Raw genomic sequence first — 18,723 nt, 5'->3', positions numbered from 1 at the left:
CCCGTTCTCTCTGTACCGCCCGCCCGTTCTCTCTCTACCCCCCGCCCGTTCTCTCTGTACCCCCCGCCCGTTCTCTCTGTACCGCCCGCCCGTTCTCTCTGTACCGCCCGCCCGTTCTCTCTGTACCGCCCGCCCGTTCTCTCTGTACCGCCCGCCCGTTCTCTCTGTACCGCCCGCCCGTTCTCTCTGTACCGCCCGCCCGTTCTCTCTCTACCGCCCGCCCGTTCTCCCTGTACCGCCCGCCCGTTCTCCCTGTACCGCCCGCCCGTTCTCTCTGTACCGCCCGCCCGTTCTCTCTGTACCCCCCGCCCGTTCTCTCTGTACCGCCCGCCCGTTCTCTCTGTACCGCCCTCCCGTTCTCTCTGTACCGCCCGCCCGTTCTCTCTGTACCGCCCGCCCGTTCTCTCTGTACCGCCCGCCCGTTCTCTCTGTACCGCCCGCCCGTTCTCTCTGTACCGCCCGCCCGTTCTCTCTGTACCGCCCGCCCGTTCTCTCTGTACCGCCCGCCCGTTCTCTCTGTACCGCCCGCCCGTTCTCTCTGTACCCCCCGCCCGTTCTCTCTGTACCCCCCGCCCGTTCTCTCTGTACCGCCCGCCCGTTCTCTCTGTACCGCCCGCCCGTTCTCTCTGTACCGCCCGCCCGTTCTCTCTGTACCGCCCGCCCGTTCTCTCTGTACCGCCCGCCCGTTCTCTCTGTACCGCCCGCCCGTTCTCTCTGTACCGCCCGCCCGTTCTCTCTGTACCGCCCGCCCGTTCTCTCTGTACCGCCCGCCCGTTCTCTCTGTACCGCCCGCCCGTTCTCTCTGTACCCCCCGCCCGTTCTCTCTGTACCCCCCGCCCGTTCTCTCTGTACCGCCCGCCCGTTCTCTCTGTACCGCCCGCCCGTTCTCTCTGTACCGCCCGCCCGTTCTCTCTGTACCGCCCGCCCGTTCTCTCTGTACCGCCCGCCCGTTCTCCCTGTACTGCCCTCCAGTTCTCTCTGTACCGCCCGCCCGATCTCCCAGTACCGCCCGCCCGTTCTCTCTGTACCGCCCGCCCTTTCTCTCTGTACCGCCCGCCCGTTCTCTCTGTACCGCCCGCCCGTTCTCTCTGTACCGCCCGCCCTTTCTCTCTGTACCGCCCGCCCGTTCTCTCTGTACCGCCCGCCCGTTCTCCCTGTACCGCCCGCCCGTTCTCTCTGTACTGCCCGCCCGTTCTCTCTGTACCGCCCGCCCGTTCTCCCTGTACCGCCCGCCCGTTCTCTCTGTACCGCCCGCCCGTTCTCTCTGTACCGCCCGCCCGTTCTCCCTGTACCGCCCGCCCGTTCTCTCTGTACTGCCCGCCCGTTCTCTCTGTACTGCCCGCCCGTTCTCTCTGTACCGCCCGCCCGTTCTCTCTGTACCGCCCGCCCTTTATCTCTGTACCGCCCGCCCGTTCTCTCTGTACCGCCCGCCCGTTCTCTCTGTACCGCCCGCCCTTTCTCTCTGTACCGCCCGCCCGTTCTCTCTGTACCGCCCGCCCGTTCTCCCTGTACCGCCCGCCCGTTCTCTCTGTACCGCCCGCCCGTTCTCTCTGTACCGCCCGCCCGTTCTCTCTGTACTGCCCGCCCGTTCTCTCTGTACCGCCCGCCCGTTCTCTCTGTACCCCCCGCCCGTTCTACTCCTGTATTGCCCGCTTGTGGGTTCTCTCTCTCTGTGACAACAAAAAAGTGAACAGTACCGCGCTCAAGACAGTGATAAGGTATTAATTGTGTAATTAAATAAAAACAGCTCAATGTGCAATACCTAAAAAATAAACAACTTAAAACCAATATAAGTGCTGTGTGCCGCTGTGTGCCGCTGTGTGCCGCTGTGTGCCGCTGTGTGCCGCTGTGTGCCGCTGTGTGCCGCTGTGTGCCGTGCCGGGGTGCCGATGTGGTAACATGTCCATTACATGCCATGCTTTATATGATCTAGTTTGATATACACATCTGCTGTCACAATATTAATATATATTTTTAATACTACACCATGAGGTTTTGCGCTGTTTTTTTCTTTTGTTTTCTCTCTCCCTGTACCGCCCGCCCGTTCTCTCCCTGTACCGCCCGCCCGTTCTCTCCCTGTACCGCCCGCCCGTTCTCTCCCTGTACCGCCCGCCCGTTCTCTCCCTGTACCGCCCGCCCGTTCTCTCCCTGTACCGCCCGCCCGTTCTCTCCCTGTACCGCCCGCCCGTTCTCTCCCTGTACCGCCCGCCCGTTCTCTCCCTGTACCGCCCGCCCGTTCTCTCTGTACCGCCCGCCCGTTCTCTCCCTGTACCGCCCGCCCGTTCTCTCCCTGTACCGCCGGCCCGTTCTCTCCCTGTACCGCCCGCCCGTTCTCTGTACCGCCCGCCCGTTCTCTCCCTGTACCGCCCGCCCGTTCTCTCCCTGTACCGCCCGCCCGTTCTCTCTGTACCGCCCGCCCGTTCTCTCCCTGTACCGCCCGCCCGTTCTCTCCCTGTACCGCCCGCCCGTTCTCTGTACCGCCCGCCCGTTCTCTCCCTGTACCGCCCGCACGTTCTCTCCCTGTACCGCCCGCCCGTTCTGTCCCTGTACCGCCCGCCCGTTCTGTCCCTGTACCGCCCGCCCGTTCTCTCCCTGTACCGCCCGCCCGTTCTGTCCCTGTACCGCCCGCCCGTTCTGTCCCTGTACCGCCCGCCCGTTCTCTCCCTGTACCGCCCGCCCGTTCTCTCCCTGTACCGCCCGCCCGTTCTCTCCCTGTATCGCCCGCCCGTTCTCTCTCTGTACCGCCCGCCCGTTCTCTCCCTGTACCGCCCACCCGTTCTCTCCCTGTACCGCCCGCCCGTTCTCTCCCTGTACCGCCCGCCCGTTCTCTCTCTGTACCGCCCGCCCGTTCTCTCCCTGTACCGCCCGCCCGTTCTCTCCCTGTACCGCCCGCCCGTTCTCTCCCTGTACCGCCCGCCCGTTCTCTCCCTGTACCGCCCGCCCGTTCTCTCTCTGTACCGCCCGCCCGTTCTCTCCTTGTACCGCCCGCCCGTTCTGTCCCTGTACCGCCCGCCCGTTCTGTCCCTGTACCGCCCGCCCGTTCTCTCCCTGTACCGCCCGCCCGTTCTCTCCCTGTACCGCCCGCCCGTTCTGTCCCTGTACCGCCCGCCCGTTTTCTCTTTACCGCCCGCCCGTTCTCTCTCTGTCCCTGTACCGCCCGCCCGCTCTGTCCCTGTACCGCCCGCCCGTTTTCTCTTTACCGCCCGCCGCGGGTTCTCTCTCTGTACCGCCCGGCCACGGGTTCTCTCTCTGTACCGCCCGCCCGCGGGTTCTCTCTCTGTACCGCCCGCCCGTTTTCTCTGTACCGCCCGCCAGTTCTCTCTGTACTGCCCGCCCACGGGTTCTCTCTCTGTACCGCCCGCCCGCGGGTTCTCTCTCTGTACCGCCCGCCCGCAGGTTCTCTCTCTGTACCGCCCGCCCGCGGGTTCTCTCTCTGTACCGCCCGCCCGCGGGTTCTCTCTCTGTACCGCCCGCCCGCGGGTTCTCTCTCTGTACCGCCCGCGGGTTCTCTCTCTGTACCGCCCGCCCGCGGGTTCTCTCTCTGTACCGCCCGCCCGCGGGTTCTCTCTCTGTATTGCCCGCTTGTGGGTTCTCTCTCTCTGTACCTGCTCTTGAAGTCACAGGACGCAGCTGCCAGGAGGACGTTGTTCGGATGCCAGTCCAGGCTGAGCACAGTGGACCGGATCGGCTTCTTGATGTGTTTACAAACCCACCTGTGAGCAGGAGACAGAGGTTGAGAAACCCTCACACAGACACGGGGCTCCCGCTCTGAGGAAGAGAGCTGGGGACCCATTCTGCAGCAAAGCCGTTAACATAATAGGTTTTTTAAAAGTAATTATGAAAGTATGGGACGGGCAGCACGGGACATACAGAACGCACAGCGCGGAACGTATAGAATGTACAGCACGGAACGTACAGAATATATAGTACAGCACGTCCGGCATGAAACATACAGAATGTACAGAAAGTATGGAATGGAACATATAGAATATGCAGAACGGAACATACAGAACGTATAGAATATACAGCACGGAACATACAGAACGTATAGAATACACAGCACGGAACATACAGAACGTATAGAATACACAGCACAGAACATACAGAATATACAGTACGGAACATACAGAACGTATAGAATATACAGCACGTTACATAATCTCTAATACTGGAATTTGTGTGCAGTAAAGGAGCTGTACATCTAGACGCTCAAACATTTCCTGCTGCTGTTGGGGGTCGGGGGGCTGAGATGTGGCAAGAATAAAGATGGCCACCCGCACTCAGCTCACACACTAACCAGTCATTTTCCTGCTCGAAGTAGCAAATGGAGATGAGCCTGGAGCCGCTGCCCACCGCAAACTTGTTCTCGCGGGGGGACCACTTCACGCAGCGAGCGGCGCGGTTGATCCTCAGGATGACGAGGGTGGGTTTCCAGGCGTCGCTCCGCAGGGACCACACGTAGGCGTTCCGGTCAGTGCCACACGTCACGATGCGGTTACTCTCGGGGGCCCAGTCTATGCCTTGAGGGGGGGGGGGGGCAGAATGAGGTCAGCAGGCGCAGCTCCGGAGGGGACGGGGGAAGAGAGGGGGGAGGGAGGGAACTAATGGATCCCCGTCCCCAGCCTAAAATACGTTTTGTAGATGTCAAAACTGATAACAAAACTTCCGCAGGGATTCTGTCCTGCCTCTTGGAGAATGTATAAACCCGGGGTGGCCAGCTCCAGTCCTCAAGAGCTACCAACAGGTCAGCTTTTCAGGATATCCCTGCTTCAGCACAGGTGGCTCAATCAGTGGCTCAGTCGAAGACACAAAGACTGAGCCACTGATTGAGACACCTGTGCTGAAGCTGGGACTGATTGAGCCACCTGTGCTGAAGCAGGGATATAATGAAAACCTGACCTGTTTGGGGAGGGGGTGAGGGGGCCTTGAGGATTGTAGTTGAGAACCCCTGATGTAATGTAATATATGCAACTATTGTTAAAGGTATTTTCTCTGAAGCACGTGCAATCCTGCTTTACCGACATTAGAGGGCGCAATATAAGTAATTCTACCCACCCCTCTGTATAAAACAGGAAGGAGAATGAACAGTTCTAGATCAGGGGAGGCCAGCTCCAGTCCTCAAGGGCCACCAACAGGTCAGGTTTTCAGGATATCCCTGATTCAGCACAGGGGGCTCAGTCAATGACACCCATCTGTGCTGAAGCAGGGATATCCTGACCTGTTGGTGGCCCTTGAGGACTGGAGATGGCCGGCCCTGGTACGACGAAACGAGAAAAGAAGGGAGCACAGCGAGGGGAGTTACACGTAGGGATTCGCTCGCGCCACCCAGATGTCATTTACGGCTGTGGGGACTGAGCCTGACCCCGCGGAGTAATCACCGGGCCACCCAGAAACGCCGCTGTTCACACACGGAGACGGCCATGATTAGAGATGCCCGCTGCTTATTGTACGAGCGGATTTATGTTTCCTCCCCCGGGGGGGGGGGGCCTTCTTTTCTCCGTTGAACCTTCTGTTTGGGGACTGAATGCTCCCCCAAGAAGTGTTCGCGGGGAGAGCGCTGGCAGCCTGCGCCACGTTTCTCAGCTTGCACATTCTGCGCAATGAAAGGTCTAACAAGAGGAACCTAGAACATTGGGTTTCTTCTGCGAAGGCGACACGTTGGAATGATCCCCTCGTAAGCTGGAGGACCTCGGAAGTGGGAGACTGGCCCCGTGGCCGCTCACCTGTCACCTGTCCATTGTGCTCCTTCAGCTCGTGGATTTTGTTCCACTTGGCTCCGTCCTTCTTGTAGATGTGAACATCGTGACTATTCGGGCAGAAGGCGATTTCTGAGACACACAAAAGACACCACCATTATAAGGGAACATACAGCAGGAAAGGGGCCACGCAGCGCACACTGCAGTGAGGGGCCACGGACCACACACTGCCATGAGGGGCCACGGAGCACATACAGCCATGAGGGGCCACGGAGCACATACAGCCATGAGGGGCCACGGAGCACACAGCCATGAGGGGCCATGGAGCACACACAGCCATGAGGGGCCACGGAGCACACACAGCCATGAGGGGCCACGGAGCACACACTGCCATGAGGGGCCACGGAGCACACACTGCCATGAGGGGCCATGCGTGCACACTGCCATGAAGGGGCCACGTAGCGCACACACTGCAGTGAGGGGCCACGGAGCACACACTGCCATGAGGGGCCATGCGTGCACACTGCCATGAAGGGGCCACGTAGCGCACACACTGCAGTGAGGGGCCACGGCACACACACTAGTGAGGGGCCACGGAGCACACACACTGCAGTGAGGGGCCACGGAGCACACACACACTGCAGTGAGGGGCCACGGAGCACACACACTGCAGTGAGGGGCCACGGAGATCATGACAAGCGTATTATTAGCCCTGTGCATTGACTGTCATTAGAGGTGTCTCATTCATGGGAGAGGGAGCGGCTCAGTGAGTAAAGTCACCTTATCTCCCTGTGCCTCAGGCACCAAAAACATAGATTGTAAGCTCCACGGGGCAGGGACCTGTGCCTGCAAAATGTCTCTGTAAAGCGCTGCGTATAACTAGCAGCGCTATACAAGAACATGCTATTATTATTCACTAAGTTTTACTCAGATTGAGTCTCACTCACTGGCTGTCTCACGCACTGGCCGTCTCACTCACTGGCTGTCTCATACTGCAGATGTCTCACTCATTTAAATGAATGTATTAGGAGACAGACTTACGCATTATGTGAGTGTCACTCGGTGGGATGTATCTTTGCACACTGGGACTGAATCTCTCGTTAATGGTGAGTCTCTCTCGTTAATGGTGAGTCTCTCGTTAATGGTGAGTCTCTCTCGTTAATGGTGAGTCTCTCTCGTTAATGGTGAGTCTCTCTCCATCCGGAGAGACAGTTACCCGGGCTCGGTAATAAAAGGTTTTAGACACTTACGGGTTCCATCTTTATTCCAGGCGTGGCAGCTGATTGGTTCCAGGAGGAAGCTGTGGAAAGCCATTTCTGTGTGAGAGGCAGAGAATGAGCAATTATTCCAGGGATAGTGCGGGGAATAAACTGTGGGCCCTCCAGGCACATGGAATATACCGATCCTGACCAAGCTCTGGCCAACCTTTCATCCCCTGACCCACTCTCCCCTCTGATCTGACCCACTCCCACTCTCTGACCCACTCCCCCTGAGATCCCCTGACCCACTCCCCGAGATCCCCTGACCCACTCCCCTTACCCACTCCCCCTGAGATCCTCTGACCCACTCCCCCTGAGATCCCCTGACCCACTCCCCCTGAGATCCCCTGACCCACTCCCCCTGAGATCCCCTGACCCACTCCCCCTGAGATCCCCTGACCCACTCCCCCTGAGATCCCCTGACTGACTCCCTGAGATCCCCTGACCCACTCCCCCTGAGATCCTCTGACCCACTCCCCTTACCCACTCCCCATGAGATCTGACCCACTCCCCCTGAGATCCCCTGACCCACTCCCCCTGAGATCACCTGACCCACTCCCCCTGAGATCCCCTGACCCACTCCCCCTCAGATCTGACCCACTCCCCCTCAGATCCCCTGGGATTTGTGCGGAGGGAGCTTGGTAAGAAAGTGGAGGTTGAAGCTGCTATAGTTAGATTGACCAGTTACCTGTCAGAGGAACTAGCGACACGTAATCAGTGTGTATTATATCGCTCTGCTTGTTATATCATCCTGCGTATATATCGCCCATGCATGTTCTTATTGCCCCGTGTTATTATATGGTGCTTATTCTCTGTGTGCTTCTTATATCGCTCCAAGTGTTATATCGTTCTGCGTATATATCACCGTGATATTGTATGGCTCTGCGGGTTATTATATCATTCTGCATATATATCGCTCTGCATGTTATATCGCCCTGTGTGTTATTATATCGCTCTGTGTATATATCGCTCTGTGTATATATATCGCCGTGTGTTATTATATCGCCCTGTGTGTTATTATATCGCCCTGTGTGTTATTATATCGCTCTGTGTATATACCGCCCTGTGTGTTATTATATCGCCCTGTGTGTTATTATATCGCTCTGTGTATATATCGCCGTGTGTTATTATATCGCTCTGTGTGTTATTATATCGCCCTGTGTGTTATTATATCGCTCTGTGTGTTATTATATCTCCCTGTGTGTTATTATATCGCTGTGTGTGTTATTATATCGCTCTGTGTGTTATTATATCGCTGTGTGTGTTATTATATCGCTCTGTGTGTTATTATATCGCTCTGTGTGTTATTATATCGCTCTGTGTGTTATTATATCGCTCTGTGTGTTATTATATCTCCCTGTGTGTTATTATATCGCTGTGTGTGTTATTATATCTCCATGTGTGTTATTATATCGCTCTGTGTATATATGGCTCTGTGTGTTATTATATCACCCTGTGTGCTTGTTATATTGCAAGGGGTTAATTCCTCCTCAGCCAGTGAAGGGGTTTAAGATAGGAGAGCAAATAAATAACACACTGCCCAGTACAGGCCCCCGGGCTCTCTCCTCCTGAGAGAGCGCTTCCATGTGAGCCCCAGCGCCCGAGTCCTGCCGTGTATTCCCCTTCTCTGCGGGGCGGGCTCAGGGGACGCAGGTCTGATATCGCAGGTGCACCGAGTCGCTGCTCAGGCTGAACTGGAATTGATTTTGCCCCAACAAGGGTAATTAATTAATTAATGGCGACTAAACTCCTGCAGCAACTACCCCCTCCCCCCTTTAATGGATATGTATGTTTGGGGAGGGTCAACTGCCCTGAAGAGCTGACAATCTAATCTACTGGTTCCCAGGAGAAAAAGTGATTTGCGCACGGTCACGAGTAGCAGACACTGGATTCAAACTTAGCTCTCCCACTTCAGAGATAGTTCAGGTCCTTATTTCAGTGCTAGATCCCTGCCATGGATGGTAGTGTCACACACACGGTGGGGGAGGGGAAACGTGTCACACACACACACACGCTGGGGGAGGGGGAACGTGTCACACACACGGTGGGGGAGGGGGGACGTGTCACACACACGGTGGGGGAGGGGGGACGTGTCACACACACACGGTGGGGGAGGGGGGACGTATCACACACGGAGGGGGAGGGGGGACGTGTCACACACACAGAGGGGGGACGTGTCACACACGGAGGAGGAGGGGGGACGTGTCACACACACACGGTGGGGGAGGGGGGACGTGTCACACACACACTGTGGGGGAGGGGGGACGTGTCACACACACACGGTGGGGGAAGGGGGACGTGTCACACACACACGGTGGGGGAGGGGGGACGTGTCACACACACGGAGGGGGAGTGGGTAGTGTCACACATACGGTGGGGGAGGGAGACACTTGTACACATCTCACCACTTCCTCCCGCTCTCAGAACTTCTCCTCTCAGCTACTTAAGATATTTTAGTGGTAAAGCTGTTTTTTTGCCACACACTCATTTAGCAACTAATGAAGATATTAACCCCTCATTTGCTGCTGCTGCTGCTGCATTTCAGACGGGATCTGCGTCTGACCGCACGTCCAGGGTCAGTCCAGCAGGAGAAGAGTTAAACAGTCTGCTCTTAATTTGTGAAGCTGATTCATGTTTTCCGCTCTACGTTTAATGGCAAAAACTCCCTCACAAGGGAGAGGCAGCTTTTCTGGGCAGCATTATATGACACCGAGAATGGGGATACAAGGGAGAGGATGCTACAGGGTAGCCTAACCTCTGAAGTGCCTATTATTCCAATTGGCTGTAGCAAGACCTGTTCGTTACAGAGAAATAACATCACTCAGGTCTTCATGCAAATACTTTCCAGGGGCAGCTTCCCAAAACCCTCTGTGATCTCTTACCCCCACGCCCCCCCCCCCCCCGAGCGCATGTCTGGGGGTTCATTGAGTCTGGAATACAAAAGCGTGAAACCTCCACCGATCAGATACAACACTGGCCTATCCGGCAGTGAGGGGGTTAATATACCAAGTCCCCTTCCTGATTCAGCTCGGGCGGGCGGTTTGCGCCACAGAGAATTCACCTGGAATACAGCCAGGGGCTGCAGGATTATAAACAGAGACCGCCGTTACAGACACACCGTATAACCTCTGCTCATTTAATGTAACCATGTACCTGTCGCCATACCTCTGCGCCCGGGACACACGCGAGAACGAGAGGTAACGCTCAATGTGTTACTGCCCAGTAACACACGTTATAAATACATAATCCAGGTGGCATGCACACGGCTCACTTCTTTGCCCAGTCGTGGGCGTTATTACTTCTGTGTGTCGCGCACACGCAGCCATGTCTGCTGCTCTCTCCCCAAGGGCAGCAGCACATTGTATCCCAAACATCCATGAATTCTTTGACTATTTTTTTCCCCCACCCTCCGTCTACTGGACGACTGTTCCCTGCATCTACTACTCCTGCGATAGCGCAGTTGTGGAAGGGACGGGACCTGAACTCTGCCTTCACCCAAGATGTATTAACTAGATAGGTGTACTTCAAAGACAAAGGGGCCTATGCAGAGAGCAGTGCTAGAATAAATTGGAGAGTTTAAGAAAAAGTAGCTTTAATGGAGAGTTTTATTCTCCATATGCAGAAATGGGCGAAATCCGCTATTTTTAGCATTACTGCATGTGGAGAATTGTAAATGAGGAGATGCGCGCAGCTGAAAGGGAGAAAAAAAAATCGCGCATTTTTTTTTTCCCCCTATAGCCGGCGAGCTCCTGCTTCTTGCCAACTTTAGTTGGCGGAGAAAATTGGAGAAAATCGCACCAAAAACAGCCGCTAGATGGCGAGCGCGCCTTTCTGAATTTGGAAATTTTTCAGACTGGCGAGATGTAGTTTCTCGCCAGCCGCGCGGCGAGATTTTCCAAATAGAAAAAAAAAATGGCGCTTTTTTCCTACCTCGCCATTTTCAGCTGTTTTTAGCGCGATTTTCTCCGGAAAATGGCGAGATTGTAAATAGCGCTGCTCTCTGCATGAGGCCCTAAGTGCACTAAAGGATCCCTATTGATGGCGCACTGCAGACCTATTTTATGTAATAACAAGGTCAAAAGCAGCTAAGTATCCGTTAATTAAAATATATACTTTATTAATATAGTTAAGCTAATAATAAAATTAGTTATATATCCGGAAAGAATCTATAACTATGAATTAATTCCCTCCATATAACAATCCAAGTGTAGTTAATGTTGGTACAAATGATCATAAGTGTAGATATTATTAGTAGAGAAATAATATCTCTTCAACCAAGATGACCTGACGTGTTAATGGGCCCGAGGTGCAAAATAGAGGCTCATTAGCTCTAAGGTCATTAGGTGTGTGTGTGTGTGTGTGTGTGTGTGTGTGTGTGTGTGTGTGTGTGTGTGTGTGTGTGTGTGTGTGTGTGTGTGTGTGTGTGTGTGTGTGTGTGTGTGTGTGTGTGTGTGTGTGTGTGTGTGTGTGTGTGTGTGTGTGTGTGTGTGTGTGTGTGTGTGTGTGTGTGTGTGTGTGTGTGTGTGTGTGTGTGTGTGTGTGATGGGTGTGTGTGTGATGGGTGTGTGTGTGATGGGCGAGGCTGGTTAAACTCTTCCTCCCCAGAGAGTGAGAGAGAGAGACTGGGCAATGAAGAGAAGCTTGTTGTATAGGAGGAGGGGTCCTGCTGGCCTCTCTCTCACATCTTTGTTTGTTTAAGTCGTGAAAATCTTAACTTCCTGATCATAGAAACTTCCATTCTGGGTTTGTCTTGCAAACGTCCCCATGAGAGGGGGAAGGGTACCGCTGGGCGTGTTCAGTAAAACGTTATACTCCCTGGGGGGGGGGGGGGACGGAGTAACTCCACCATCTAACGCAAGAGTGGCCAAGCCCAGTCCTCAAGGGCCACCATAGGACAGGTATTAAGGATATCCCTACTTCAGCACAGGTGGTGCAGTATTCAACTGAGCCACCTGTGCTGAAGCAGGGATATCCTAAAAACCGGACCTGTTGGTGGCCCTTGAGTAGGGTTGCCAGGTGGCTTTTCCAAAAATACTGGACACAATGGTACACACCTCTCCGCTCCATGTTGTTTCCTCCTCTCCTTGGCCCCTCTCCCAGGCTCCTGACACCACCTCCTGATTGGCTGCATTATCCAGCAGCAGCCAATCAGGATGAAGGAAGCTGCCCAGCCCCCTAGCAGCAGCCCTGCTCTCTCCCTGCTCAGGGAAATCCTGCAGCCCCCCAGGTCACTATGTCCAGAGAGGTAATACCGGTATACACATACACGCCCAGAGAGGTAATACCGGTATACACATACACGCCCAGAGAGGTAATACCAGTATACACATACACACCCAGAGAGGTAATACCGGTATACACATACACGCCCAGAGAGGTAATACCGGTATACACATACACGCCCAGAGAGGTAATACCGGTATACACATACACGCCCAGAGAGGTAATACCCGTATACACATACACGCCCAGAGAGGTAATACCGGTATACACATACACGCCCAGAGAGGTAATACCGGTATACACATACAGAGAGGTAATACCGGTATATACATACACGCCCAGAGAGGTAATACCCGTATACACATACACGCCCAGAGAGGTAATACCGGTATACACATACATGCCCAGAGAGGTAATACCGGTATACACATACACGCCCAGAGAGGTAATACTGGTATACACATACACACCCAGAGAGGTAATACCGGTATACACATACACTCCCAGAGAGGTAATACCGGAATACACATACAGAGAGGTAATACCGGTATATACATACACGCCCAGAGAGGTAATACCAGTATACAGTACACACACATGTCCAGTATTACCTCTCATTCTTTACTGGACAGTGTCCAAAGACAGGACAGTCCGGTTCAATACTGTACCTGGCAACCCTACGCCTTGAGGACTGGCGTTGGCCACCCCTGGACTCCATGATTTAGTTTCTGGGGTAGTTACAGAAAGTATAATGTGCTCAAACTCCCATTCTTTCTCCTCTCTCTTTGGAAGGCGAGTTAGAAATCAGAGAGATGACTAACACCGCGATCACCTTTCCTGGCACAGAAAACAATGCAAATAACCAGCAGAAATCTCTGGTCTGGAACAAGAGAAAGATCAAAAATACTGCGAAAAACAGGAATGGCTTTCCGTGAATAAGGGCATTACAGAGGCCCTGCACAGTGTTATAATGCTGTATCTATACCATGCACACGGTATTAGAGAGGGTTGGGGTTCCTTACAATGCATCTGATCTCAGACGCGCTATTAGAGAGGGTTGGGGTTCCTTACAATGCATCTGATCTCAGACGCGCTATTAGAGAGGGTTGGGGTTCCTTACAATGCATTTTATCTCAGACGCGCTATTAGAGAGGGTTGGGGTTCCTTACAATGCATCTGATCTCAGATACGCTATTAGAGAGGGTTGGGGTTCCTTACAATGCATCTGATCTCAGACACGCTATTAGAGAGGGTTGGGGTTCCTTACAATGCATCTGATCTCAGATACGCTATTAGAGAGGGTTGGGGTTCCTTACAATGCATCTGATCTCAGACGCGCTATTAGAGATGGTTGGGGTTGCTTACAATGCATCTGATCTCAGACGCGCTATTAGAGAGGGTTGGGGTTCCTTACAATGCATTTGATCTCAGACGCGCTATTAGAGAGGGTTGGGGTTCCTTACAATGCATCTGATCTCAGACACGCTATTAGAGAGGGTTGGGGTTCCTTACAATGCATCTGATCTCAGACGCGCTATTAGAGAGGGTTGGGGTTCCTTACAATGCATCTGATCTCAGACACGCTATTAGAGAGGTTTGGGATTCCTTACAATGCATCTGATCTCAGACGCGCTATTAGAGATGGTTGGGGTTCCTTACAATGCATCTGATCTCAGACACGCTATTAGAGAGGGTTGGGGTTCCTTACAATGCATCTGATCTCAGACACACTATTAGAGGGGGTTGGGGTTCCTTACAATGCATCTGAGCTCAGACGCGCTATTAGAGAGGTTTGGGATTCCTTACAATGCATCTGATCTCAGACGCGCTATTAGAGATGGTCGGGGTTCCCTAGAATTTCACAATATAATTATAAGGTTCCTTAACATCCCAAAAAGGCTAAAAAAAAACTGCTATAGAAAGGGGAGCTGACGGTTTAATGGTAATTAGCCATCCTCTCCAACAAGAATAGGCATACAGTATTTGGTTGATCTCTATTGTGCAACCACAACCTTCAGACACCCTTATAGAGAATGTGAATACAGGAAATGTTTTGCACAAGACGTATACACCCCATACCTGTTTTTGTTTAGCATTTGTGTGCTTCCCAAAACACATTTCTACCTTCAATTGTAGGGCAGGTAAATGTGCATGTCACCAATATATATATTCCCCTGCATATTACTTGTATATACACCCCTCTCTGCAATATATAGCGATCGCTCCTTCACAGCAGGTGGGCTTTCAGTCTTGTGTTCCCACCTTGGTTCATTAAAAAGGTGTCAGCGTGTGTAACACACCTGCACGTCCGCAGAATCAGCCCTAACCCATCGCAAACATTTTACGCAGGTAAAAAAACAAAAAAAAGGTGTCAGTTCCCCATAGTGATTTCAGGTGCGGCCAGAACTGCCCGGAGCAAACCAAATATTTCCTCGAGAAAAGCTGAAGACGAGCACACACCAGAATTACTCACCTCGCCCTTTCTCGGGGGGCCCGGAGGATGTAAGGCTGCCCGTCCGTGGACTCTGAGCAGTCGACACGAACACGGGCGAGGGACTGAATTAAAACGCCTGTGAGAATGTCACCAACTTCCCCTTTTTCCCTCGCCGAGAAATGCAGCCACTTCCTCATGTGGGCGGGCGAGAAAACTGCTCAGAGCCTGAAGCAAAGGGAGCAGGGAAAGAAGCCGTGTTCTGCGTCAGACCCCCCCCCCTCCTCCAGCACTGCTCCTTCCTGTGCCGACGTCGGCAAAAAAAAGCGGTCCCACATCTGGAAAACACCAAGTGTTTCCAGAGTGCAGATTCCTAGAGGGGCAGTCAGAGCTATTTATATAAAAAAAAAAAACAGCTACAAAAAGAAAGGCTTTTGTGTGTCTGAGAACAGGGGGGTGGGGGGGGGGAGAGAGCAGGAACGCAGCCACGATAAATAGGATGTGATCAAAAATATCACGTTTCAAGGAACGGCCTTTAACCCCTCAGTGCCTGTGATGTAATGGAGCCCGGCTGTTAAGGTAAACAGGAATGAGGGCGCTCCTGCCCTGAAGAGCTTACAATCTAATGGTGTAGTGGGACAGAGCAAGTGCATTAGGGACTAGGCAGAGGATAAACACGTGGTTATGATGGCGTCACCGCTCGCCATCTGCTGTATGTGGGATGGAGGCCATTTGGAAGAAACAACAGGACAATCTTGCAAGGGAACCTGCCCGTCATATGAGGAAGGTGTTCGACCAGTGTATCCTTCGCCTGCTCACGTTTGGATGTGAAACTTGGACCTCAAATATGAAGATAATTCGGAGTGTCCTGGAACCTCACTGTTTGTTTTCCCTGTTCTGGGGCAGCCATTACTCCTCAGTGTAATGTTGTTACATTGTTGCTTTCCTTTCCCCTTCCCAGCCTGTTGCCCTGGCAACCCCCCTGCATTTCTTAGTCAGTTAACTGTTCCTGGCTGCCCCTGCTAGTTGGCACAATCTTTGCCTTATTTCCGGTTAGCCCATGCTAGCATGCTGCCCATTTAGTTCCAGCAGCCATCTCTACTATCTCCTCTGGTAAAGTGATTGCAATTTACTTATCCCTATACTTTGCATTGTCCTATTTTCCATCCGAGTCCCCCTTTCCCCTCCATAGCTTCAATGTCACAGTGTTTACCCCAGTATCTTATTCCCCTTTTATTTTGTATTGTGTCCAATACTTCAGCAATTAAGAAGCTTCCACTTGCTTAGTATGTGGGATTGAGTTAAACTGCCTGCCTCTACTCACTTGCCACAGTGAGCTTGAGTCAGAACACATAAGCTTCAGACAACGCAAAGAAGTATAGAGAGATGCATGCTGGGTACTATCCAAAGACAGGAAAAAGAAGGAATGGGTTGTGAACCAAACAAAAGTCTGTGACATCATCACAGGGGTGAAGAAACAAAAATGGTGGTGGGCCGAACATATCGCAATAAGAAATGACAAGAGTTGGGCAAAGATGGTACTCGACTGGATTGCAAGTGAGATTAAAAAATGCTGCTCAAAAGCAAGATGGAAGATAGCATTAATTTTTCTAGCAACGTGGAGCAGAGGCTGCATCCGCAGCACCTGGAACATCATTGGGGAGACGAGGGCTGAAGATGGAGATTTATTTACAGATTTAAAAAAATAAAAAATAAAAATAAACAGCTGCATGTTAACATTAGCCCAGATGTGGGCAATCATTTAAAGCTCATCTCTTCCCTCCTTTCAGTGGGGCAGGTGCCTGTGACCAAACACTCTGCAGCACTGATGGGGTTAACTTTTTTTTTTTTCACAGCAGCCACTGAGCAGATAACCCCCCCTAATTCATTATGCAGTGACCATGCTTCCCCTATGCTGGAGAAGAGGAGATCAGCTACATTCAAATGAATGGGACTAATCTTCTCTGGCACCAGGAAGCAGCTTCACAACATGGCTCTCTGGCACTCCAGGGGTTACGGGATTACCCAGCTGGGCTGGTACAGCGTGTCCCTGGCCCAGTAATAACCAGTTGGGCACAGATTAGATTATTGGAGCAGCCTGATACTCTTTACTTGTCTAGGATCTATAAGTAGCAGTTTTAGCATCTTGCAGTCACACTTCCTATTGCAGCACGTTCCCTTCCAACCACTTCGTTTTTACAAGCAGCTTATTCCCCCCACTCCCTCCCATCCTTGCCCCCCCCCCCCCCCCCATTACAGGCTGATTTTATTAGGACCACTTTGTGAAGCAGAGAAATAATTTGACATGCAAAAAAAACGCGATGCAGTAACAAAGTTACCAGGTTGTGGGACGTCACCCGCAGGGTCTCCTGTTTAAAGCCGAAGTCCCACTTGATAGACCAAAAAGTGTAAGCCAGAGGTGTCCAGTCTTCAAGGGCCACCAACAAGTCAGATCTTCAGGATATCCCTGCTTCAGCACAAGTGGCTCAATGATTGAGCTACGTGTGCTGGGGTGTGTGTATGTATGTTTGTCACACCATTGTAATGGAGCGGCCCTCGTGAATTAGTCAGCTGGCTTGGGTGCACAAATAAATGTACCGTGTGTCCTAGAAAGAAAAAAAAAAGTACCAGAGGCAATAAACCCCATTTTGTCTAAAATACGTTTTTTATGTTGCTGATTATTACTTTTCTCTTTTGTTTAAATGTACTTTTTGCCCATTAATGAAACGTAATGATAGGTCAAATACAATATATGCCAGATCAATATTATATGTATAGTTAGAGATCACTTATCATTTATGATTTAGGGTGGGATTATGATCTTTTCCCATTTTGAACTGTTTACAAATTGATCCACTTATTATGGATTTTGTGTTGTAGGGTTCTTTAGTTTTTAACTATAGGGATCAGTATATATTTTTCTTATTCTTAATATGCTTTGTTTGTAGCCGTTAAAGCACCGAGTATGTCGTGATAATAATGTCTTATTCCGTAGAGACAATATGATTTGATATCTATGTATCATTTTTTGCTGAATTCATTTAGCAACGCCACAGCAACTGCTGCAGGAATCTGTTTGCGAGTCGGCATTATGCTTGGTTCCCAGCAAGGAGTATTGTAGGCCCCTCCTATGGGAGGAGTTATTATGACCTGGCCAATGACATACTAGCTTCTCCCCTCACTGATGGACCAATCAACTTCCTGTTAGGAGCACAGCCGATTCGGCGCGACTATTTAAAGCTCATACTTGTGTGCTGCTACATACACCTTGATAAAGCGCCGGGGAGCGCAAAACATGTTGGTGGTTTTTTTTGGTCCATGAAACTTTAATAAAATGACGTTTTTTGGGGGGGCCACCGAGTGATTCTTGCCTGGATTAGTGCTCCGTTTTTCACATTGTGCTATTCCTTGACTCTACTCATGGACTCTACCCTGGGACCGGCTGGGATTACAAGAGGACGACGGGCACGCACCAAGGAGGTTTAAAAAGGTACTGGCATTTGGATCTACATATTCATTACAGTCCATCAAATTTGATTTAAAAAGAAGAGTACCTATTTATAGTACAGCAAGGCCCCGCTTCTCGGCGACCCGCTTTTCGGCGGTGCCGAGAAGGGGGCCCGTCCTGTCTGCAGAGCGGGCCGCATGCGCAGAACGGGCCGGTACAATGTCGCGCATGCACAGAACAGACTAGTCCGTGGTCGCTCATGCGCAGAATGAGGTGTTTTACAGATGATGCGCATGCGTAGAACGCCACATTGCCGTCTGCGCATGCGCACATAACGAAAAAAGCCGGTCCCGCATTCCGGCAATTATCGCTTTGCGGCGGGTACTTAGAACGGAACCGCCGCATGACTGGGGACCTGCTGTACATAGCCACATTTGTGAGTAGTGATGCTTGTCTCATGACTAGGCTGATACAATACTACTATATTGAGTACTTGAGGTGTACGCCATTGTATGCCGTCCCAGTGGCAACTGTTCAATTACTGAGGAGAAGGGTCTTACTTGCTGAGCACCATTCCCATTTTTCTGGACTTTACCGCAACACCCTGTGGACTTCGCCCAGCCTGGAGAACAAGCGGGATTTTACAGTGGATTCAACAATGGACCA

The 18,723-nt window shown here is 52.1% G+C and overlaps 1 protein-coding gene across 2 annotated transcripts in view; it reads right to left on the bottom strand.

The window, feature by feature from the left end:
- ARPC1B (actin related protein 2/3 complex subunit 1B) overlaps positions 1–14,893 on the bottom strand; it is a 28,894-nt gene extending 14,001 nt beyond the window's left edge. Inside the window, exons 1-5 of one of the 2 annotated variants that reach the window (XM_075565818.1) lie at positions 14,639–14,893; positions 6,947–7,012; positions 5,724–5,828; positions 4,298–4,520; positions 3,606–3,713 (exon numbers count right to left, since the gene is read on the bottom strand). In XM_075565818.1, the coding sequence (XP_075421933.1) occupies positions 3,606–3,713; positions 4,298–4,520; positions 5,724–5,828; positions 6,947–7,010 (500 nt within the window). In that variant the 5' untranslated portion in view covers positions 7,011–7,012; positions 14,639–14,893. The remainder of the gene's footprint in view (positions 1–3,605; positions 3,714–4,297; positions 4,521–5,723; positions 5,829–6,946; positions 7,013–14,638) is intronic. The other variant, XM_075565817.1, reaches the window with a different exon arrangement.
- Between the last annotated feature and the right edge of the window lie 3,830 nt (positions 14,894–18,723).

The sequence above is a fragment of the Ascaphus truei genome, chromosome 11, assembly GCF_040206685.1.
Source record: "Ascaphus truei isolate aAscTru1 chromosome 11, aAscTru1.hap1, whole genome shotgun sequence".
Taxonomy (NCBI): Eukaryota; Metazoa; Chordata; class Amphibia; order Anura; family Ascaphidae; genus Ascaphus; species Ascaphus truei.
Note: the sequence above shows the minus strand (reverse complement) of the source record. Positions and strands in the feature narration are given on the sequence as shown.